Source organism: Pristiophorus japonicus, chromosome 4 (assembly GCF_044704955.1).
Source record: "Pristiophorus japonicus isolate sPriJap1 chromosome 4, sPriJap1.hap1, whole genome shotgun sequence".
In the NCBI taxonomy this organism is placed as follows: domain Eukaryota; kingdom Metazoa; phylum Chordata; class Chondrichthyes; family Pristiophoridae; genus Pristiophorus; species Pristiophorus japonicus.
The window spans coordinates 259,691,588-259,716,249 of NC_091980.1; the positions used below are offsets into that span (position 1 = coordinate 259,691,588).

General features: G+C 47.1%; 2 protein-coding genes across 7 annotated transcripts in view; both read right to left on the minus strand.

Moving 5' to 3' along the window:
* Nucleotides 1-15,678, minus strand: part of klhdc2 (kelch domain containing 2) — a 25,939-nt gene extending 10,261 nt beyond the window's left edge. Inside the window, exons 1-4 of the mRNA XM_070877926.1 lie at nucleotides 15,593-15,678; nucleotides 12,387-12,590; nucleotides 10,673-10,752; nucleotides 3,998-4,161 (exon numbers count right to left, since the gene is read on the minus strand). Coding sequence (XP_070734027.1) covers nucleotides 3,998-4,161; nucleotides 10,673-10,752; nucleotides 12,387-12,578 — 436 coding nt within the window. The 5' untranslated portion in view covers nucleotides 12,579-12,590; nucleotides 15,593-15,678. The remainder of the gene's footprint in view (nucleotides 1-3,997; nucleotides 4,162-10,672; nucleotides 10,753-12,386; nucleotides 12,591-15,592) is intronic.
* A 5,330-nt stretch (nucleotides 15,679-21,008) lies between these two features.
* Nucleotides 21,009-24,662, minus strand: part of LOC139263384 (kelch domain-containing protein 1) — a 127,487-nt gene continuing 123,833 nt past the window's right edge. For 5 of the 6 annotated variants that reach the window (XM_070879393.1, XM_070879398.1, XM_070879399.1 and 2 more), the window contains one exon: nucleotides 21,009-21,933. In XM_070879393.1, the coding sequence (XP_070735494.1) occupies nucleotides 21,801-21,933 (133 nt within the window). In that variant the 3' untranslated portion in view covers nucleotides 21,009-21,800. The remainder of the gene's footprint in view (nucleotides 21,934-24,662) is intronic. The other variant, XM_070879397.1, reaches the window with a different exon arrangement.

Below are 24,662 nucleotides of genomic sequence, written 5' to 3' on the forward strand. Positions count from 1 at the left end.
GGGGGGGGGAGAGAGACGGGGGGGGAGAGAGACGGGGGGGAGAGAGACGGGGGGGGGGAGAGAGACGGGGGGGGAGAGAGACGGGGGGGAGAGAGACGGGGGGGGAGAGAGACGGGGGGGGAGAGAGACGGGGGGGGAGAGAGACGGGGGGGAGAGAGACGGGGGGGAGAGAGACGGGGGGGGAGAGAGACGGGGGGGAGAGAGACGGGGGGGAGAGAGACGGGGGGGGAGAGAGACGGGGGGGGAGAGAGACGGGGGGAGAGAGACGGGGGGGGAGAGAGACGGGGGGGGGAGAGAGACGGGGGGGAGAGAGACGGGGGGGGAGAGAGACGGGGGGGAGAGAGACGGGGGGGGAGAGAGACGGGGGGGAGAGAGACGGGGGGGGAGAGAGACGGGGGGGGAGAGAGACGGGGGGGGGAGAGAGACGGGGGGGGAGAGAGACGGGGGGGGAGAGAGACGGGGGGGAGAGAGACGGGGGGGGAGAGAGACGGGGGGGGAGAGAGACGGGGGGGAGAGAGACGGGGGGGAGAGAGACGGGGGGGGAGAGAGACGGGGGGGAGAGAGACGGGGGGGGAGAGAGACGGGGGGGGAGAGAGACGGGGGGGGAGAGAGACGGGGGGGAGAGAGACGGGGGGGGAGAGAGACGGGGGGGGAGAGAGACGGGGGGGAGAGAGACGGGGGGGAGAGAGACGGGGGGGGAGAGAGACGGGGGGGGAGAGAGACGGGGGGGAGAGAGACGGGGGGGGAGAGAGACGGGGGGGGAGAGAGACGGGGGGGGAGAGAGACGGGGGGGGAGAGAGACGGGGGGGAGAGAGACGGGGGGGGAGAGAGACGGGGGGGGAGAGAGACGGGGGGGGAGAGAGACGGGGGGGGGAGAGAGACGGGGGGAGAGAGACGGGGGGGGAGAGAGACGGGGGGGGAGAGAGACGGGGGGGAGAGAGACGGGGGGGAGAGAGACGGGGGGGGAGAGAGACGGGGGGGAGAGAGACGGGGGGGGAGAGAGACGGGGGGGGAGAGAGACGGGGGGAGAGAGACGGGGGGGAGAGAGACGGGGGGGGAGAGAGACGGGGGGGGAGAGAGACGGGGGGGGAGAGAGACGGGGGGGGAGAGAGACGGGGGGGGAGAGAGACGGGGGGGGAGAGAGACGGGGGGGAGAGAGACGGGGGGGGAGAGAGACGGGGGGGGAGAGAGACGGGGGGGAGAGAGACGGGGGGGGAGAGAGACGGGGGGGGGAGGGAGGAGACGGGGGGGGAGAGAGACGGGGGGGGAGAGAGACGGGGGGGAGAGAGACGGGGGGGAGAGAGACGGGGGGGGAGAGAGACGGGGGGGGGAGAGAGACGGGGGGGGAGAGAGACGGGGGGGGGAGAGAGACGGGGGGGAGAGAGACGGGGGGGGGAGAGAGACGGGGGGGAGAGAGACGGGGGGGGAGAGAGACGGGGGGGGAGAGAGACGGGGGGGGAGAGAGACGGGGGGGGAGAGAGACGGGGGGGGAGAGAGACGGGGGGGGAGAGAGACGGGGGGGGAGAGAGACGGGGGGGAGAGAGACGGGGGGGAGAGAGACGGGGGGGGAGAGAGACGGGGGGGAGAGAGACGGGGGGGGGAGAGAGACGGGGGGGGAGAGAGACGGGGGGGGAGAGACGGGGGGGAGAGAGACGGGGGGGAGAGAGACGGGGGGGGAGAGAGACGGGGGGGGAGAGAGACGGGGGGGAGAGAGACGGGGGGGGAGAGAGACGGGGGGGGAGAGAGACGGGGGGGAGAGAGACGGGGGGGGAGAGAGACGGGGGGGAGAGAGACGGGGGGGGAGAGAGACGGGGGGGGAGAGAGACGGGGGGGAAGAGAGACGGGGGGGGGGAGAAAGCCGTTCGTGTCGCTGAGCGGGAGGGGAGAGAGAGAGAGAGAGAGAGAGAGAGGGAGGGAGAGAGAGAGAGGGGGGGAGGGAGAGAGAGAGAGGGGGGGGGAGGGAGGGTGAGAGGGAGGGAGAGAGAGGGGGGAGAGAGAGGGGGGGAGAGAGAGGGGGGAGAGAGAGGGGGGGAGAGAGAGGGGGGGAGAGAGAGGGGGGGAGAGAGAGGGGGGGAGAGAGAGGGGGGGAGAGAGAGGGGGGGAGAGAGGGGGGGAGAGAGAGGGGGGGAGAGAGAGGGGGGAGAGAGAGGGGGGGAGAGAGAGGGGGGAGAGAGAGGCGGGGAGAGAGAGAGAGAGAGAGAGGGATGGAGGGAGAGGGAGGGAGAGAGGGGGGGAGGGAGAGAGAGAGAGGGAGGGAGAGAGAGAGAGAGGGGAGGGAGGGAGAGAGAGGGGAGGGAGAGAGAGGGGAGGGAGGGAGATAGAGGGAGAGAGGAAGAGAGAGGGAGGGGGAGAGAGAGAGAGAGAGAGGGGAGGGAGGGAGAGAGAGAGAAGGGGAGGGGTCGGGGAACAGGAGCGCTGGTCGGGTCAGTCGGGGGGGGGGGGGGGGGTGGGGGAGCGGGTCTCGGGTCGGGGCGGTGGGGAGCGGGGGTCGGGTCGGGTCGGGGGGGGGGGGGGGGAGAGAGCGGGGGTCGGGTCGGGCGGGGAGCAGGAGCTGGCCGTGGGAGGAGCCTTATTCACGCAGCCCCTGTGAGGCCATTCAGCCAGGGCTAGGGGCTGCGTGCTTCGGGCCCCTCCCATACAGTTCGGCGCCTGGAGCTACTGCACTTGCGTGCCGACTGTAGCGCGCATGTGCAGAGGTCCCGGCACTGTTTTCAGCACCGGGACCTGGCTCTGCCCCCCCCACAGCTCGTGCTGGCTGCGCCGAGGGCCAGAGGACCTGTAAGTAGGTGGAGAATACCGAGGATTTTTTTAGGCGCCGTTTTAGGCGCGAAAAACGGGCGCCCAGCTCGGAGGGGCGCCCGTTTTTTTTCTTGTGAAAACTTGGGCCTATGTGTCTACATACAGATCAGCCAGGATCTAATTGAATGGCAAAATAGGCTCGAGGGGCTGGATGACCTGCACTTGATCCTATGACTGTGGGGAATGTTTAGGAATTCTAAAATCACATGATTGTTCTAGTTAGGAAATCTGTAATGGTAATAATAAATTGTTAAAACAATTTTGCATAATTATACAAACTCAGTGATAAGATATGACATCATTGCCAGAGAGTGGTGAACCTGTGGAATTCTCTACTACAGAAAGTTGTTGAGGCCAATTCACTAAATATATTCAAAAAGGAGTTAGATGTAGTCCTTACTACTTGGGGGATCAAGGGGTATGGCGAGAAAGCAGGAATGGGGTACTGAAGTTGCATGTTCAGCCATGAACTCATTGAATGGCGGTGCAGGCTCGAAGGGCCAAATGGCCTACTCCTACACCTATTTTCTATGTTTCTATGATCACTGCTTCTAACAACAATGCTACAATCTACAGAATGCACTGCAGCAACTCACCAAGGTTACTTCGGCAGCACTTTATTCTGTGACCTCTCCCACCAAGGACAGGAGCAGCAATATTATGGAATCATCATCAAGTTCTCCTCCAAGTCATACTCCATCCTCACTTGGACATGCATCATCATTCTTTTATTGCTGTCAGATCAATATCCTGGAATTCCTTATCTAATATCATCATGGGAGCACCATCATCAGGACTGCAGCAGTTCAAGGAGAAAGGCCACCACAACCTTCTCAGGACAACTTAAGGATCGGTAATAATTGTGCCCTTGCCAGCAACACCCACAAAATTTTTTTTAAATCTTGTGGTGGAAAAATTTTGCTTTTTATTTTATTGGCTTTACAAATCTACAAATCATAAGCCACCCTTCAAAAAGAATCGATTTAATACTCATTACAAAGGGCCAAGAAGAAACAAATTACTTCCATTTTGAAACCCTGTAACTCCCAGCATAATTGTAACTATACCAAGAAGCGTTAATATTTCAATGAATTCTCCTCCAAGTACCAATCAAAATGTACAACGGCTTCATAAATGTGTGAATTTAAACACTTGACAATTCAGTTTTCAAAAAAATGCATCATTCTAACAATCTAACGGTTTGTTACAATGGGATTCCTACTCAACAAGTGCAAAGCTACTACCTCATTAGTGTTCCCTCTTGCATGATGTCCTCCAAACAAATATAGTACTCCATCGACACAAGCTGCACAACTTCCTGACATGGACTGAGGAACATCACCTTCTGTGTACTTCTTCTTCCTGTAAGAAAGTAATTATTTTATCTGCAGGAGATACAGTTGGCTAGTTTTATAAGAATAATAATAATGGTTTCTTAAAATGGATACTGCTAAATCTTAAACATTTTGATTAGTTATTACTTAAGAGTGTCTTACTCGCCAATGAATGCCCTGCAGCCTCTTCTCCTTTCCTTCTCTTTCCTCTCCTCATGAATGTCTGTGGCTAAGAAAGCAGGCTGCACAGCTCTGTCAGTAATGCTGTTCTTCCTCAACCATGAAACAGCACAAAACATGGGCCCAATGGGACACTCGTCTGATTTTCTCTTTTTTTCATATTGGTTTCACAATCACTGTTGAGTTAGCTGATTTCAGTCAGAGTGTTTGGGGAAGGAGAGACTACAGTTGACTTTAGTGTCCTTGGGTAAGGGAAAGTGGGGTGGGGAAGAGAAAAATCGCATTCATTTCCTACTACTGGTCAGTATCCATGGTGCTCTTCTGACAAGCGCACATGTGTGAACTTCAAATGGGATAAGATTGGGGTTGGCTGTGATATACCGCTCGGCCAAATAATCTTTCAACGTTCACTGTCTAGATTCACATATAATGAAAAAGAGTGGGAGAGCGATAGTGATAGGGGATTCAATTGTAAGGGGAATAGATAGGCATTTCTGCGGCCGCAACCGAGACTCCAGGATGGTATGTTGCCTCCCTGGTGCAAGGGTCAAGGATGTCTCGGAGCGGGTGCAGGACATTCTAAAAAGGGAGGGAGATCAGCCAGTTGTCGTGGTGCACATTGGTACCAACGACATAGGTAAAAAAAGGGATGAGGTCCTACGAAACGAATTTAGGGAGCTAGGAACTAAATTAAAAAGTAAAACCTCAAAAGTAGTAATCTCGGGATTGCTACCAATGCCACGTGCTAGTCAGAGTAGGAATCGCAGGATAGCGCAGATGAATACGTGGCTTGAGCAGTGGTGCAGCAGGGAGTGATTCAAATTCCTGGGGCATTGGAACCGGTTCTGGGGGAGGTGGGACTAGTACAAACCGGATGGTCTGCACCTGGGCAGGACCGGAACCAATGTCCAAGTTTGCGAGTGCTGTTGGGGAGGAGTTAAACTAATATGGCAGGGGGATGGGAACCAATGCAGTGAGACAGAGGGAAACAAAAAGGAGACAAAAGCAAAAGACAGAAAGGAGATGAGGAAAAGTGGAGGGCAGAGAAACCCAAGGCGAAGAACAAAAAGGGCCACTGCACAGCAAAATTCTAAAAGGACAAAGGGTGTTAAAAAAAACAAGCCTGAAGGCTTTGTGTCTTAATGTAAGGAGTATCCGTAATAACGTGGATGAATTAACTGTGCAAATAGATGTTAACAAACATGATGTGATTGGGATTACAGAGACGTGGCTCCAGGATGATCAGGGCTGGGAACTCAACATCCAGGGATATTCAACATTCAGGAAGGATAGAATAAAAGGAAAAGGAGGTGGGGTAGCATTGCTGGTTAAGGAGGAGATTAATGCAATAGTTAGGAAGGACATTAGCTTGGATGATGTGGAATCTATATGGGTAGAGCTGCAGAACACCAAAGGGCAAAAAACGTTAGTGGGAGTTGTGTACAGACCTCCAAACAGTAGTAGTGATGTTGGGGAGGGCATCAAACAGGAAATTAGGGGTGCATGCAATAAAGGTGCAGCAGTTATAATGGGTGACTTTAATATGCACATAGATTGGGCCATCCAAACTGGAAGCAATACGGTGGAGGAGGATTTCCTGGAGTGCATAAGGGATGGTTTTCCAGACAAATATGTCGAGGAACCAACTAGGGGGGAGGCCATCTTAGACTGGGTGTTGTGTAATGAGAGAGGATTAATTAGCAATCTCGTTGTGCGAGGCCCCTTGGGGAAGAGTGACCATAATATGGTGGAATTCTGCATTAGGATGGAGAATGAAACAGTTAATTCAGAGACCATGGTCCAGAACTTAAAGGCGGCTAAATTTGAAGGTATGAGGCGTGAATTGGCTAGGATAGATTGGCGAATGATACTTAAGGGGTTGACTGTGGATGGGCAATGGCAGACATTTAGAGACCGCATGGATGAACGACAACAATTGTACATTCCTGTCTGGCGTAAAAATAAAAAAGGGAAGGTGGCTCAACCGTGGCTATCAAGGGAAATCAGGGATAGTATTAAAGCCAAGGAAGTGGCATACAAATTGGCCAGAAATAGCAGCGAACCCAGGGACTGGAAGAAATTTAGAACTCAGCAGAGGAGGACAAGGGGTTTGATTAGGGCAGGGAAAATGGAGTACGAGAAGAAGCTTCAGGGAACATTAAAACGGATTGCAAAAGTTTCTATAGATATGTAAAGAGAAAAAGGTTAGTAAAGACAAACGTAGGTCCCCTGCAGTCAGAATCAGGGGAAGTCATAACGGGGAACAAAGAAATGGCGGACCAATTGAACAAGTACTTTGGTTCGGTATTCACTAAGGAGGACACAAACAACCTTCCGGATATAAAAGGGGTCAGAGGGTCTAGTAAGGAGGAGGAACTGAGGGAAATCCTTATTAGTCGGGAAATTGTGTTGGGGAAATTGATGGGATTGAAGTCCGATAAATCCCCAGGGCATGATGGACTGCATCACAGAGTACTTAAGGAGGTGGCCTTGGAAATAGCAGATGCATTGACAGTCATTTTCCAACATTCCATTGACTCTGGATCAGTTCCTATCGAGTGAAGGGTAGCCAATGTAACCCCACTTTTTAAAAAAGGAGGGAGAGAGAAAACAGGGAATTATAGACCGGTCAGCCTGACATCGGTAGTGGGAAATATGATGGAATCAATTATTAAGGATGACATAGTAGTGCATTTGGAAAGAGGTGACATGATAGGTCCAAGTCAGCATGGATTTGTGAAAGGGAAATCATGCTTGACAAATCTTCTGGAATTTTTTGAGGATGTTTCCAGTAGAGTGGACAAGGGAGAACCAGTTGATGTGGTATATTTGGACTTTCAGAAGGCTTTCGACAAGGTCCTACACAAGAGATTAATGTGCAAAGTTAAAGCATATGGGATTGGGGGTAGTGTGCTGACATGGATTGAGAACTGGTTGTCAGACAGGAAGCAAAGAGCAGGAGTAAATGGGGACTTTTCAGAATGGCAGGCAGTGACTAGTGGTACCGCAAGGTTCTGTGCTGGGGCCCCAGCTGTTTACACTGTACATTAATGATTTAGACGAGGGGATTAAATGTAGTATCTCCAAATTTGCGGATGACACTAAGTTGGGTGGCTGTGTGAGCTGCGAGGAGGATGCTATGAGGCTGCAGAGTGACTTGGATAGGTTAGGTGAGTGGGCAAATGCATGGCAGATGAAGTATAATGTGGATAAATGTGCGGTTATCCACTTTGGTGGTAAAAACAGAGAGACAGACTATTATCTGAATGGTGACAGATTAGGAAAAGGGGAGGTGCAACGAGACCTGGGTGTCATGGTACATCAGTCATTGAAGGTTGGCATGCAGGTACAGCAGGCAGTTAAGAAAGCAAATGGCATGTTGGCCTTCATAGCGAGGGGATTGGAGTACAGGGGCAGGGAGGTGTTGCTACAGTTGTACAGGGCCTTGGTGAGGCCACACCTGGAGTATTGTGTACAGTTTTGGTCTCCTAACCTGAGGAAGGACATTCTTGCTATTGAGGGAGTGCAGCGAAGGTTCACCAGACTGATTCCCGGGATGGCGGGACTGACCTATCAAGAAAGACTGGATCAACTGGGCTTATATTCACTGGAGTTCAGAAGAATGAGAGGGGACCTCATAGAAACGTTTAAAACTCTGACGGGGTTAGACAGGTTAGATGCAGGAAGAATGTTCCCAATGTTGGGGAAGTCCAGAACCAGGGGACACAGTCTAAGGATAAGGGGTAAGCCATTTAGGACCGAGATGAGGAGAAACTTCTTCACCCAGAGAGTGGTGAACCTGTGGAATTCTCTATCACAGAAAGTTGTTAAGGCCAATTCACTAAATATATTCAAAAAGGAGTTAGATGAAGTCCTTACTACTAGGGGGATCAAGGGATATGGCGAGAAAGCAGGAATGGGGTACTGAAGTTGCATGTTCAGCCATGAACTCATTGAATGGCGGTGCAGGCTAGAAGGGCCGAATGGCCTACTCCTGCACCTATTTTCTATGTTTCTATGTTTCTATGAATAGTGACCTGGATAAAGTACCAGAGAGTTGCTGCCACCCATGGAACACCAGTATGACTCATTGGGTTCAGGAAATAGCAAAAATTAAAAGGAGAGAAAAGTGCTGAGGGAAGAAAATACTGCAAAACTATATATTTGGAAAAACATATTCCCCAATGATTACCAAATATTTTGGTTTAAGCACATCAGAAAGTACTTTGGTTACAGAAGGTTATACTATAATTTACACTTAAGTGCTTCTATCTATATGTTTGCACAAACTAATACAGTACTCAAAAATTTGCATTAAGAAAACAGTCAAATTTACAGTTCAGTCGAACTCACTTAATTGCAAATGCTAGGACTACCTCTCAAATTACAATAAAACTGATATTTCTATAAAGCGGGAATCAACAAAAATGAAGGCTTGTGCATAACAACCTCTGCCTAAATCTAGTATATCTTATAACAAGGGTGAATACAATATAACATCTTAATAATTGTAACATCTTGCATGCAGAGCACCCACGAGAATAAAAGATCATGGGGGGGGTGTGGGGGGAGCTGGGGCTGGTTAAATGCAAGCACATAGGAGTGTGTTTCTGCAACAAAGGTTTTGGCTGGAAATGATCTGCAGTTTCTGAGCAGCCAAGGATACTTTGTGAAACTTCCATCTATGGAAAAAGCAACATTGCCACTGCAGACATGACTACAGTTCCCATACCATCCTCGTGCTGTCTAGTGCCTGCATTGTTCTCCTGGACTGCCACAGTCACAAGGGTATTCTTCACATCATGTCATGCCTCCCACATTGAATTGCAGATGCGGGTTCTGGACTCCTCCAATGGTTCCATGATCAGCACTATATGAAAAGAGACTGTCTCTGCTGCCTGCACACGAAACCCATGCTCCTCAACGACCTTCCTTCTGACATAAAATCAGGAGTGAGGCTGCCCACTGACAATTCCAGAGTACTCTGCTATATTCATAACTCCCCTGATGAGGCAGCCTACAGTGGGACCTGGATAACATTCAGACCTGGGTTGCCAAACGGTGGACAACATTCACGCCATGCCAGTGCTAGGTAATGACCATGTCAAATAGGAGAAAGCCACCCACCTGCTCTCCACCTTCCAAGGTCAGAATCATGCAATCCCCAACCCTACACCACATCTACACAAGGATTGCAGCCGTTCAAGGACATGGGCTACATTGTTGGGGCAGCTGTGAGCATGCAATGAATGTGATCTTGTCCTTGCCGACCACTTCGAGAGATAGGAAAGAAAGATAAGTTGGCAGTTGACTTTGGTAAAAGCGTTATGGTTGACTCATGCAATTATGATTTGTGATCTGCTAGTTAACAATCTAGATTGTACCAATTTTCTGATGGGAGCTGGCTAAGATGTCTCACAGGAGGCTCGGCTAATCAGATCTACCCTATGGTGCACATGAGGAAATTGAGTGGGTTGCCAGGGATGTTGGGTGGCTTGTAGGAGACAAGGACTGTGGAATGAGGAGCACAAGAATTCCTGAGCATGGGAACCAGCGGTGAGGACCGCAACAGATTGCAGAGAGACATAGACAAGTTAGCAAAGTTGATGGACAGCTGCATATGCTTGACTGAGTTTTCAAGCTCTGTGGAGGTCAAGAAGGCCTGAGGACATGGAGCTTCCATGATATTGTCACATTTAGCAGATGCAATGCCCCAGAGATCTATGATGCTAAGCATCTGTGCACCCTGAAGGAGGATAGGTTTGAACATGAATACTAAAAGGGAACTCAGTGTGGAGGCAAGGAGAAGTTGCTTCCCTGGTTGTGGCTGACCAAATGGACATGCAGCTGAATGAAACAGCTGTGAGGACTTGCCAGTCTGTCACACCAGGTCCCAATGGCTAGAGGACTGCATGGCACCAATTTGTGGCAGTTGTTGTGAACCTAGAGTGGGCATCTGTAAAAACTTCCCATGAAACAGATGAACCGCACAGCACCCCCCCACCCCCACCCCTGAAGGAGTGAGGGTTCCAAATTGAACAGCCTCCCACCTCGCATTGATGTCATCGGAAGCAGCAACATCATCAGATCATTTGCCTGTGCGTAGAAATCGACGTCACCAGGGGACTGGTGCATGCACAGAAAGTGACATAATCGGATGCATAGTGTTGCAAATCATTCCAAAAAATATCAGACATCAACTCTACTAAAGGTTGTACAACATAATCTTTACCAATGTGCCCTAAAACACCAGTCACACCAAACCATTTTGCTGGGGGGGGTGGGACAGAATTATCTGTTAGCATTTTTTTAATATCGATGTGTAAAATATAGATAGAAAATAGAAACATTATGCATACCATCGCCCAGTTTCCATGTTATAGATCCAAAGTTCTTCTCTTGGCAAGTAGAAATCATGGTAGCCTCGAATTGCAGCATTCTGCAAAAAAATTTAAAATATTTCAGGAGAAATAACCAAAATAATGACTGTACTTAAAATTCTTGTCATAGCTTTTAAAATGATTTTATGAAGTCCCAATTCTGTTTAACAAAAATCATCTGACTTTTTTTTTTATCAAATCATTTTATTTCAACATACTACAATGCAATCATGATTAATGGTAAATAATATAGCCACAGCAATGATCATGAAGGTTGAGAATTTTTGCAATGCTCTATACCAAATAAATCCAATCTAGCCCATTACCCTTCAGTCAATCATCAACAAAGTGATGGATGGCATCATTGACAATGCTATCAAGCGGCACTTACTCACCAATAATCTGCTCACCGATACTCAGTTTGGGTGAAAAGAGCTGAATTCCAGAGATGAAGGGAGAGTGACTGACCTTAACAACAAGGCAGCATTTGAGAGAGTGCAGCATCAAGGAGCCCTAGTAAAATTGAAGTCAATGGGAATCGGGGGGGAAAACTGATTCGCTGATGATTGCACAGTGTTCAGTTCTATTCACAACTCCTCAGATAAAGCAGTCCATGCCCGCATTCAGCAAGACCTGGACAACATTCAGGTTGGGCTGGTAAGTAGCAAGTAACATTCATACCGCACAAGTGCCAGGCAATGACTAGCTCCAACAAGAGAGAATCTAACCACCAGCCCCTGACATTCAACAGCATTACCATCAACCACCATCAACATCCTGGGGGTCACCATTGCCCAGAAACTTAACTAAACCAGCCACATAAATACTGTGGCTACAAAAGCAGGTCAGAGGCTGGGTATTCTGCAGCGACTGTCTCACCTCCTGACTCCCCAAAGTCTTTCCACCATCTACAAGACACAAGTCAGGAATGTGATGGAATATTCTCCAGTTGTCTGGTTGATTGCAGCTCCAACACTAAAGAAGCTCGACAACATCCAGGACAAAGCAGCTCGCTGGATTGGCACCCCATCCACCACCCTAAACAGTCACTCCGTCCACCACTGCCACAACTGACTACAGTGTATACCATCTACAAGATGCACTGCAGCAACTCACCAAGGCGTTTGCGACAGCACCTCCCAAGCCCACGACCTCTAACACCTAGAAGGATAAGGGCAGCAGGTGCAGTTCCCTTCCAAGTCAGACACCTTCCTGACTTGGAAATATATTGCCATTCCTTCATAGCTGCTGGGTCAAAATCCTGGAACTCCCTACCTAGCAGCATTATGGGAGTTCTTGAACCACATGGACTGCAGCAGTTCAAGGTGGTACCTCACCACCACCTTCTCAAGGGCGATTAGGGATGGGCAATAAATGCTGGCCTTGCCAGCGATGCCCACATCCAAGAAACGAATAAAAAAAAATGAAGATGAGAAGAGAAGATATGGAACAATGTTGTCACAGTATTTTGATGCTTGCTGATCTGAACTCATGCAGCATTACTGGGTCATGGAGATGCAAATGCAAATATGATCTGGATTGCCTGAAGCCACATTTTTTCTTATACTCACACACCAAGGTTTTAAAGACCGGAATTATTTCCTGTATACATCAGTTAGAATAAATGGAACAGCATATTGAAATAATTTCATAAAATTTACATGAACAGGTCACGTAGTCAGTACTATCTTACCTTATAACCACCCAAGATATACATATAGCTTCCATGTGCTACAGCTATGTGGCCGCTACGTTCTTCTGGTACAGAATCATGAAACGTTGGGAGTGGCATTCTATCCTGGTGATAATCAAGAGCATTTTCGTCTTCTTCCTCCTCTTCCACGACATGTAGGTCCTCATTCACACCTTCATTTTCATTTGCCATGTTTCACAATTTCTAAACAAAAGTAGCCAACATTTGACCGCAGTACAACTTTAGAGTGTCCACTTCCTCACTGGCTCCAAATGAGCACTCAGTAAATGAAAGTTATCAACCAGAGTGGCAGGATATTATAAATATTCTAATTTATGATATATATAACAAAGTGCAGGCCCGATTCTGTAGTCAGATATGCTTTAAAACTCCCTATATCAAATATCGCAGGCTGCTCACACTGGGCAGAACTCAATGTGATTCCCTCTAGAATGAGTCATGAGGCTCATCAGGGAGGGCAGAATGAATTAAAGCAGACTTAACAATTAAAAGCAAAAAGTTGCACTGCCGTGATCAGTGCAGTTACTGGTTTAAAACTCTGGTTCAGACTCTCATCTTGCCGTAACTGTGCTGGAATTCTTAACATCTGTTCATTTCCAAAACCTGGACTGTCTCAAATCAAGGTGTAAAGACAGTACACCAACTCACTGTACCAACCAATTGCCCAAATACTCGGCACACTCATTCTCTAAAATCATAGAAAATTACAACACAGAAGGAGGCCACTCGGCCTATCATGTCTGTGTCAATCGAAAAAGAGTACCCAGCCTAACGCCACCTTCCAGCACTAGGTCCGCAGCGCTGTAGGTCACGGCTCTTGCATATCCAAGTACTTTTTAAATATGATGCGGGTTTCTGCCTCTTCCACCCTTTCAGGCAGTGAGTTCCAGACCCCCACCACCCTCTGGGTGATTTTTTTTTCCCTCATCTCACCTTTAATCTTTCTACCAACTTCTTTAAATCTATGCCCCCTGATTATTGACCTCTCCGCTAAGGGAAACAGGTCCTTTCTAGCCATTTTATCTAGGTCTCTCATAATTTTATTCACCTCAATTAAATCTCCCCTCAGCCTCCTCTGTTACAAAGAAAACAACCCCAGCCTATGCAATCTTTCCTCATAGCTAAAATTTTCCAGTCCTGGCAACATCTTCGTAAATCTCCTCTCCACCCTCTCCAGTGCAACCACATCCTTCCTGTAATGAGGTGACCAGAACTGTACTCAAGCTGTGGTCTAACTAGTGCTGTATACAGTTCTAGCATAACTTCCCTGCTCTTGTAGTCTATGCCTTGTCTCATAAAGGAAAACATTCCATATGCCTTTTTAACTACCTTATCGACCTGTCCTGTTACCTTTAAAGATCTGTGGACATACACTCTAAGGTCCCTCTGTTCCTCCACACCTCTCAGTATCCTTCCATCTATTGTGTATTCCCTTGCCTTGTTACCCCTCCCCAAATGCATTACCCTCACACTTTTCCAGATTGAATTCCATTTTCCACAATTCTGCCCAACTGACCAGTTCATCAATATCTTCCTGCAGTCTAAAGCTTTCCTCCTCACTGTCAACCACACGGCCAATTTTTATATCATCTGCAAATTTCTTTCACGCTGCCTACATTTAAATCTAAATCATTAATATATACTACTAGTCGCAAAAACACCCTTCAACCATTACACTGTGCTTCCTGCCACTGAGCCAATTTTAGATCCAATTTGCCACTCTCCCTTGAACCCCATGGGCTTTTACTTTTTTGATCAGCCTGCCATGTATGACCTTGTCAAAAGCCTTGCTAAAATCCACATAGACTACATCAAACGCATTTCCCTCATCGACCCTCCTTGTTATCTCCTCAAAAAATTCAATTAAGTTAGTCAGACAAAAACGGCCTTCCCTTAACAAATCCATGCTGACTATCCTTGATTAATCTGTGTCTTTCTAAATGAAGCTTTATACTGTCTCTCAGAATTGATTCCAATAATTTGCCCACCACCGAGGTTAAACTAACTGGCCTGTAATTACTAGGTTTATCCCTTTTTAAACAATGGTACAACGTTAGCAGATCTCCAATCCTCTGGCCCCACTCCTATAGCAAAGGAAGATTGGAAATTGATGGTCAGAGCCGCCACAATTTCCTCCCTTGCTTCTTTTAATAGCCGAGGATCTATTTCATCTCTAGTCGTATAGCTCACACCGACCAGTTTCAGACCAGAGAATGCATAATTTAAATTAAAGCAGACCATTTATTGGCTTCTTGTTTAGATTCTGAGGTGTTGATAATCTCATAGTTAAGAGTTTCAATTATGTTATAATGTTGGTGATGACAGAAGCAAGAGAGAAATAATGCCCTCTGTTCACGATGATCTTTGTTGGCCCTTTAGTGTCTTAGTCGGCCCAGCAAGTAGCCTCAGAGTCCTGAATGTAATTGAGAATATCCATTCCACTTTTCTGTTTTTCCTGCTTCACCTCATATTAGCCTGGGCAGATTTATCTACCAGGTTAAAATTGTTATCCATCGAAATCTACATGGAGGATTTAGCTGATACTAAATAATGGTGGTGAGGGTGAGTGATAGTTTTGGGTGGCAGTGACTGAAAAGCATAATTTTAGAAAAATTAATTGCAAGATGTGATTGACAAAATACCAATCCAGAAATCTAATTAAGTAAAAAAAGAATTGAAATCATTCAGGATAGGCCTTTATTCAGCTCTAGGTTTCACCTTTTGTTGTTGGTCAGTTTTTTGGGAGTCTATGCCAGCTTTTCTGAGTTTTGGTGGTTGATGTGCACGACTATTGTTTATGGTCTAGATAGAAGTTTTAAGACCGAGCATACAAACAATGAATAGAAAACTGCTAGATTCTAAATTATACCTTCAACCAGTAACTCATTTTAAATTTCACATAATAAAATGCACAACACACGGGGGGAGATCCGAAAGCAGTTTGTATGGCCAGGTCACGGGCCGCAACGGAATCAAACCTCCCCCTAACTCCAACTAAGTGCTGGGCCTCGGACCGATAAAAGTCAGCTCAATCCCGGATTGCAGCCGGCCTCGAAGCGGAGCTTCCCCCGACGGAGGGTGAGCAAAACCTCCGCCAGCCGCTGCTCGCTTCACCGGCCGACCTGAACAACAGTATTTACCCGACTCCCGGCCCCGTGCTGGGCCTGTGCTGGGCCTGCCTTTACCTCTGTCCGCATCCCCGCTCCCAGCAGCCAGCTTGTTTACAAACTCCACGCGCCACCGCAAACGGCGGAAGTCGCGCTCCGGTCAACTTCCGGTCGGTTAGTTTGACAGGCGGCGCGCGCCCTGTTGGCTGAGGTCACATGATCGCCCGCGCGCCCGACAGCTGTTGGGGGGGTGGGGGGGTCACATGATCGCTAAACCAGCCTCAGTGCAATACATTCCTTGTCAACATTCTTCGCCTGCTCCACGATAACATGCAGACCAACGGATCCATTACAGACCCACTTTTGGAACTAAACTACAGAACCAGTGGGAAGCTGTTTAATCTACGCCACCTCCAGGCCAGGTCCAAGATCACCCCAACCTCTGTCATTGAGCTGCAGTATGCGGACGATGCCTGCGTCTGCGCACATTTAGAGGCTGAACTCCAGGGTATAGTCAATGTATTCACCGAGGCATATGAAAGCATGGGCCTTACGCTTAACATCCGTAAGACAAAGGTCCTCCACCAGCCTGTCACTGGCGCACAGCACTGCCCTCCAATCATCAAAACCTACGGCAGGGCCCACGACAACGTGGACCATTTCCCATATCTCGGGAGCCTCTTATCAACAAAGGCAGACATTGATGCGAAGATTCAACATTGCCTCCAGTACGCCAGTGCAGCCTTCGGCCATCTGAGGAAAAGAGTGTTTGAAGTCTAGGCCCTCAAATCTACCACCAAGCTCATGGTCTACAGGGCTGTAGTAATACCCGCCCTTCTGTATGGATCTGAGGCATGGACGATGTATAGAATGCACCTCAAGTCGTTGGAGATTTATCACCAACGATGTCTCCGCAAGATCCTGCAAATCCCCTGGGAGGACAGGCGCACCAACACCAGTGTCCTCGAACAGGCTAACATCCCCAGTGTTGAAACACTGACCACACTCAATCAGCTTCGCTGGGCAGGCTACGTAGTTCGCATGCCAGATACGAGACTCCCCAAGCAAATGCTTTATGCGGAGCTCCTTCATGGTAAACAAGCCAAAGGAGGACAGCAGAAATGTTATAAGGACACCCTCAAAGCCTCCCTGGTAAAGTGCGACATCACCACTGACACCTGGGAGACCCTGGCCGAAGACTGCCCGAGGTGGAGAAAGTGTATCCGGGAGGGCGTTGAGCTCTTCGAGTTTCAACGCAAAGAGCGTGAAGAGGCCAAGCGCAGGCAGCGGAAGGAGCACGTGGCAAACCAGCCCCACTGACCCCTTCCCTTGACGAATGTCTGTCCCACCTGTAACAGAGTCCGTGGCTCTCATATCGGACTGTTCAGCCATCTAAAAACTCACTTTGGAGTGGAAGCAAGTCTTCCTCGATTCCGAGGGACTGCCTATTAAGATGGGCATCACTTGATCTAGTATTTGAAAGGGCTGCTCCTCAATTTCTGGCCACACTTCAGTCGTCCCACTCTCCTGATCTTTGTTTGGAGGGAGGGAAGGAGTCAGCACCTGCTGGTGGGTCTGCTCCTTGGCAAGACAGCCATCCACAGGTCTAGATTGACCGCAGCCTGTGTGGGCGGTCACTCTGACCAATTACCTCTTCCGTGGCTTCATCCATACTCGGGCAGCCTTAGATAAGGAGCACGAAGCATCCACCGATTGAGGCCTTACGGCTGGAGGGGTAGTTGACGTTAGAAACATGATGATTTAACTTATTGAGTTTCTTTTGTACGATTTGGGTTTTATTAGTTGTGTCTCTTAAAAGGGGGCACTTTAAGATTATTTGGGTTGATGATACCAAGGTTCCTTAAAGATTCAATTAAGAGTACAATCCTTGTGAAGATAAAGCAGTGTGATTGAAAGTTTAGCAGTTACAAAAAGCCAATCACTTTACTGCAGTGAAGGGGGGAGGGGGACAGGGGAGAGAGAGAGAGAGAGAGAGAGAGAGAAAGAGAGAGGAGTGGATCCAGAAATTGCTGGTGGAGAGGCCAGTGCTGTGTAATTAAAATAGTTGACAGGGGAATGTCTATGGATATTATTTATATGGATTTCCAAAGGCATTCAATAAAGTTAATCATAAGAGACTGTTAGCTAAAATTGAAGCTCATGGAATTGAGGGCAAATTATTCACCTAGTTAGGAGATTTGCTAATTGGCAGGATGTGACTACTAGGATGTGTGGTGGGGCCTCAAATATTCACTATTTATTAACGGCTTAGATGATGGGATAGAGAGCCATATATCCAAGTTTGCCAATGACAAATACAGGCAGCACTGTAAGCAGTGTAGATGGAAGCATAAAATTAAAAAGTGATATTAATAGATTAAGTAAATGGCCAAAACTGGCAAATGGATTTCAGTATAGGCAAGTGAGGTCATTCACTTTGGACCTAAAAAGATAGCACAGGGTACTTTCTAAATGGTAAAAAAACCAAGAAGCAATGGAGGTCCAAAGGGACTTAGGGGTCCATGTACAAAGATTAAAATGTCATTGGACAGGTACAAAAAATAATCAAAAAGGCTAATGGAATGCTGGCCTTTATCTCTAGAAGTCTAGAATACAAGGAGCTAGAAGTCATGCTGCAGCTTCAAAATAGTGCCACGGGATGGATCTTTTACGTCCACCTGAGCAGACACAAGGCCTCAGTTTAACTTCTGATCCGAAAGACGGCAGCGCCGACAGTGCAGCACTGCATTAAAGTGTCAGCCTAGATTTTGTGTTCAACTCTGGGGGACTTGAACCCACAACCTTCTGACTCAAGAGATTCAACACAATATACAAAAGGAGGCTAATCAAGTAAAGCAACAGCATAAATCAGAACAACCTCCGATACACATATACAAAGCTAATTTTAACCAGCAACTTGAAACCAGCAGCTTTAACATATGAAGGACTCTTGGGGTGGGGGCGGGTGGAGAGAGAAGAAACTGAATACATAATTCTGGTTTCTGAAAAATCAACTGCACAAAACCCATAAATGCCCTAGGTAACACACAGGCTTTGAATGTGCCCAGTGTCTCAAAGTATACTTCATCCAGTACATGAAGTTCAGCTAATTATTTCCTTTTCAGATCTGTTGAATGACTTTTGTTCCCCCTCGGCTTTATTTGGTGATTGCCCAGTAGCAGACTTCCCATTATTGCTCATATCGGGTTCTTTCTCATTCCAGTTACTCATTTTGTCCGACCGGCAGTCTTTCTAGTAGCCAGTTACTTGTTATCCCACCCAAACTTGCTTATTAAAACTACATTAAATCATTATCATCTCATAATTTCTTGCTATCAATGGTGCTTGTAGTTTCTCACCATTGGCAAAAGATTCTTTTGTGACTGGACCACTCTGATCAAATCCAATGATTTTAATCGCCATCCATCTCTCTGGTCTCCCAATAATGTTTCCTAACTGGTATCACACTTGGGGACCGAGGGTGTAGCAAGAAGGAGGAACTGAGGGAACTCCTTATTAGTCAGAAAATGGTGTTAGGGATATTGATGGGATTGAAGGCTGATAAATCCCCAGGGCCTGATTGACTGCATTCCAGAGTACTTAAGGAAGTGGCCCTAGAAATAGTAGATGCATTGGTGGTCATTTTCCAAAATTCCATGGACTCTGGATCAGTTCCTATGGATTGGAGGGTAGCTAATGTAACACCACTTTTTTTTAAAAAAGGGAGAGAGAAAACAGGGAATTATAGACCGGTTAGCCTGACATTGGTAGTGGGGAAAATGCTTGAATCAATTATTAAAGATGTAATAGCAAGGCATTTGGAAAGCAGTGACAGGATCGGTCCAAGTCAGCATGGATTTATGAAAGGGAAATCATGCTCGACGAATCTTCTAGAATTTTTTGAGGATGTAACTAGCAGAGTGGACAAGGGCAAACCAGTGGATGTGGTGCATTTAGACTTTCAAAAGGCTTTTGACAAGGTCCCACACAAGAGATTAGTGTGCAAAATTAAGGCACATGGGATTGGGGGTAATGTATTGACGTGGATCGAGAACTGGTTGGCAGACAGGAAGCAGAGTGGGAATAAACGGGTCCTTTTCAGAATGGCAGGCAGTGACTAGTGGGGTACCGCAAGGTTCAGTGCTGGGACCCTAGCTATTTACAATATACATCAATGATTTGGACGAAGGAATTGAATGTAATATCTCCAAGTTTGCAGATGACACTAAGCTGGGTGGCAGTGTGAACTATGAGGATGCTAAGAGGCTGCAGGGTGACTTGGACAGGTTACTTGGGCAAATGCATGGCAGATGCAGTGTAATGTGGATAAGTGTGAGGTTATCCACTTTGGTGGCAAAAACAGGAAGGCAGATTATCTGAATGGTGACAGATTAGTAAAAAGGAAGGTGCAATGAGACCTGGGTGTCATGGTACATCAGTCTTTGAAAGTAGGCATGCAGGTACAGCAGAAAATTAAGAAAGCAAATGGCATGTTGGCCTTCATAGCAAAAGGATTTGAATATAGGAGCAGGGAGGTCTTGCTGCAGTTGTACAGGGCCTTGGTGAGACCACACCTGGAGTATTTTTCACAATTTTGGTCTCCTAACTTGAGGAAGGACATTCTTGCTATTGAGGGAGTGCAACGAAGGTTCACCAGACTGATTCCCGGGATGGCAGAACTGCCATGTGAAGAAAGACTGGATCGTCTAGGCTTATATTCACTGGAATTTAGAAGAATGAGTGTATCTCATAGAAGCATATAAAATCCTGACGGGATTGGACAGGTTAGATGCAGGAAGAATGTTGCCGATGTTGAGGAAGTCCAGAACCAGGGGTCAGAGTCTAAGGACCGAGATGAGGAGAAACCTTTTCACCCAGAGAATTGTGAACCTGTGGAATTCTCTACCACAGAAAGTTGTTGAGTCCAGTTCGTTGGATATATTCAAAAGGGAGTGAGATGTGGCCCTTATGGCTAGAAGGCAGGAGTGGGGTACTGGAGTTGCATGATCAGCCATCATCATATTGAATTGTGGTGCAGGCTCCTGCACCTATTTTCTATGTTTCTATGTTTCAAGCTTTCTTGCTGCAGTGTATCACTAAGATGACCATGATTGTCATTGCAGGTCCTACAATTTATGATTACTCATGAGTCTCAGAAAGTCACATGACAAGTCTTAAAAATGTAATTATTTGGACTCTATTGGGTGAAGGGTACTATAAAAGAATCACTAAAAGTACTGGGAGCTGTCTATTCTGTCACTTTATGTTCTGCAGCAGTGTAGCTTTTCAGAAAAGGAAATTGAGCATTTATGCATCTTTTAATGATTTCAGCTAATGGTAAGAGGTATTTTTCCGAGAGAGAGAAATACGAGGAAAGGTGCTTTTTTATAATCTAACAATGAAGTTAATCTGGTCTTAAATTTTGTGCACTTCATGGCAATTTTAAAATAAAAACAGTAAACATTTAATATTGATTAAAAATTTAATAGTAACATATTAAGCCTACATACATACATAAGTAAATGTAAACTATACAAGAATGTGTAAAACCCAAAGTAAATTTAGGGTAAAATATTGAAAAGTCTCCTAGAATGGCTGATAATCCTAGAATGGCTGATAATTTCTGTAGTTATTTTGTAATTTACAGTTACTCAAACCACCAAATTTTGTTTACAATAATTATACTGTCCCTATTTACAATCAATTATATTAGGACCAATATACTGAAGAAAAAGTTTTCAGAGATGGTCCCAATGGCATTATTTGTCCACAGGAGTGTGCAGCCATCAAATAGTAGAATGTGAATTCCCTGCAATTCAACATAAATTGATCTTACACTGACGAGAATAATCTCGTAACTTGTGAGCAACAAAGAATGAAATGTTGACAATCACCAGTGAATATAAAAATGGGTGCTATGTACTTACCTAATATTTTCATTTTGTCTCGGGAGTAAAATGCAAATTAAGAGATGTCTTGCTTTACCAGTTTATATTTCACTGATGAAAAAGCCATCACTACTGGTGTATTACGTAAAACAATTTATTTCAGAATCTAGCCCCAGGATGATATAAAATGTATTAACATAGATATGTTAATTAGTCTACAAAAATGAATAATACAGTACAACTGAACAACAATCACATTTATATCTACCCAATTTGGGTTTGCACATCTCAAACATAACATTTGCCGATCATAATGATATATATCTTGCAATATATAATTAAGTGTGATATATGCAAACATTCTCAAATCAATCTTTCAGTTTAAAATACAATCAATCTCATTTCTCTTGGTGTCCAGCTGAAACCCAGAAAGTGATTTTCTTCTCCACTTGAGACAACAATTGACGAGGTAGCCATGGAAGTTGACTCTGCAAAACTGTGGAATTTTTGGCAATGCAGTCCAAGCACAACCTATAGATGAAAAAAAAACCATCAGCCAACATAATGTATATGTTCACTTCGAAAGTGGTACATTCACTCTTACTAATGATTTGGTCATTAAATATACTACAGTGTGGCACAGAGTATTTTTGGATTTGAAAGTTTTGATCCTTACGCAATGGAGAGTCTGTCAACCCAGTTTGCTCATGCTAAGGAATTTTTAAAAAAATCAGCCATGGTTCTTGCTCCCGATTTGTTATCCAGTGACTGCTGTCAGATGCCAGAATTTAGCCCAGCTGTGATGGCCCCAAGTGTCAATCAACTGACACTCACTAGCCAGGTTTGCACAAAGTATATCTGTTGTGTATGATTGTCCCATCCTCGTCGGCAGTTATAGTATATGTAGGCACCTTTAGTAATGACTCCACAAAGCAGTGTATGATACTTAAACTGTGTAGACCTGTAGTCCTTTATTTGCAGCTCCTGAGTGACGACAACAAGCTGTGAATTCCCTTTTATACCGGGTTACCTGCCGTGTGCAGGCAACCCCTAGGTCTCCAGCAGCAGCAGCACCTTCTGGTGTACCGGTAAGGTGAGTACAGTATAAGGGTACATTCAATGTGGCATAACAGTGTTACAGACATCACACAGTAAACAGGCATGCATACACAATATCCACATAGAGTTGCCATGCATTCCAGTGAGCTGAAGTTTCTACTCTGTATACCAAAACAACACTTGTGGGTTGTAGAATCCTCCACGAGATAAAAGCTCTTCTCATGCTCAGAAAGTATCCTTATTTTAAAAGCTGGGATCCAGATCAGAATGTCTGCCCTCATCAGCTGTGAATTTAACTCTCCAGCCAGCTGCTTCCTATGTCACCTCCACCTGATCACTTGGTTCGTGTTTCACCCAGTGCATTGTCCTAAATCCCCTGGGGTGGATGTAACTGTGCTGCTGCTTGCCAGGAGGAGATTGAGTGACAGGTGTGCTGAGATGCATGGTTGCACTTGGTCACTGGCCTTTGCCTGCCTCAGTTTCTTCTGCTACACCTGCAGAAATAAAAAGGAAAAAAAGTGTTACCAACATGTTATTATAACCTGATGCCATGCAGCCTTTGCCTATAGTACTAGCATGGCCTTGCTGTTTGCTGCATGGCATCAGTGAATGCACAACTGAACAGGGTGAAGAATAAATGTGGTACAAACCATAATCTGGAGCCACTCCTCCTATATTCCCATTTTATGGGTGCCTTTCAAAGTTCTGTTCCTGTATTTGGAGAGCCTGCCCCTTAAAGTGGAATGAGGATGCAGCTTGGCCTGTCCTCCTCCTATTCCTGTTCTCATCCTCTCCCTTTCGTGGTGCTTTCTTCCCCCCACAAAAGCAGAAGCGTACATTGAGTAGTGGACATCGTGGCATGACGGTATCCCGTTACAAGTGTTTCAGAACCTATTTGTAGGTTTTGAGAAGACAGAAACATGCTTCATGCAAATACTGCACATGGAAGGAATTGGCAGGAGGTTGTATGTTAAGGTTCTTACTACAAAGGTGATGCTGAGCCAATAAAATGTTGGGAAATAAACAGTGCAGCCTAATGGTCAACAATGGGAAGCTAGACAAATAGTAAAAGAATGTATGGGGAGGAAGAAACATAATGGCATTAATAGTTGCTGCACTGTATAACTACAGTATAGTGTAGTCCCCAATCTTGCCACTTCTGCTGACGTCATTGAATTGTACCAGCACTAAACCCTCTGCACAATGCTGTTGATATCAACTTGATCGGTCACTTCTCGTGGAACTCTGACTCGACAGCCATTGGTGGAAACAGGATGGCACTCCTGTTTGCTGCAACAATCTTTCACCTGGCTTTTCCTCGAAGCAGGGTGTCCTGCTGCTGAACATTTTCTTCATCTGATGTCATTACTAGAAGCCACCATTCAAAATACAGGTGCAGCACCTAAAATCTGGAACCCACTGGACCGAGGCCATTCTGGATTCTGGGCTATTCTGGACTTTCGACTTGTTTTCTGACGTCACGAATTCGGAAACACCCGAGCCCAGGTTTGGGTATTTCCGGATTTCAGAATGTCAAAGGGGTGGGTGGGGGTAGAGATTCCCACCGAAGAGCTGTTCGGGCCATCCGGCCCCACCAAGGAGGTTGTCGGGCCATCCGGCCCCGCCAAGGCCGATGTTGTCGGGTGGGCCCCTCCGAGGTGGTGTTCGGGCGGGCCAGCCCCGCCAAGCAGGTCGGTGGCAGCGGGTGGGCCGGCCCCCGCCGGGGTGTTCGGACAGGGCCCCGCTGAGGTGGTGTTCAGGCGTGCCCCACCCAAGGAAGTCATTGGGTGGGCCAGCGAGGAGACCCCGAGGCAAGGGCAGCAGCGGTGGGGCGAGGTGAGGCCCAAGGTCGGGCAGCAGCAGGGCCCGAGGTCGGCAGGGTCACGGGTCTGGATTCCGGAACATTTTACGGATTTCGGACGACCCTGCCACCGATCGGTCCGGAGTCTGGAATATTCCGGATCCTCGACGCTGCACCTGTATCACATTCCCCATTAAACTGGCGACTACTGAACAATCGCCAAATTAAAAGGGTAATCCTCGTCTGACATGTGCTGATATTATACAAATTAGCTGAATCCAGAAATAACCAGGTTCAGGAGTTCAAATTGAGCACTAGCTAACTACGCAATGTTGAACTTAAGCTGGGGTGTTTGGGCCAAATGAAAACTGGCTCCTAGTAATTTCAGAACAATACTATG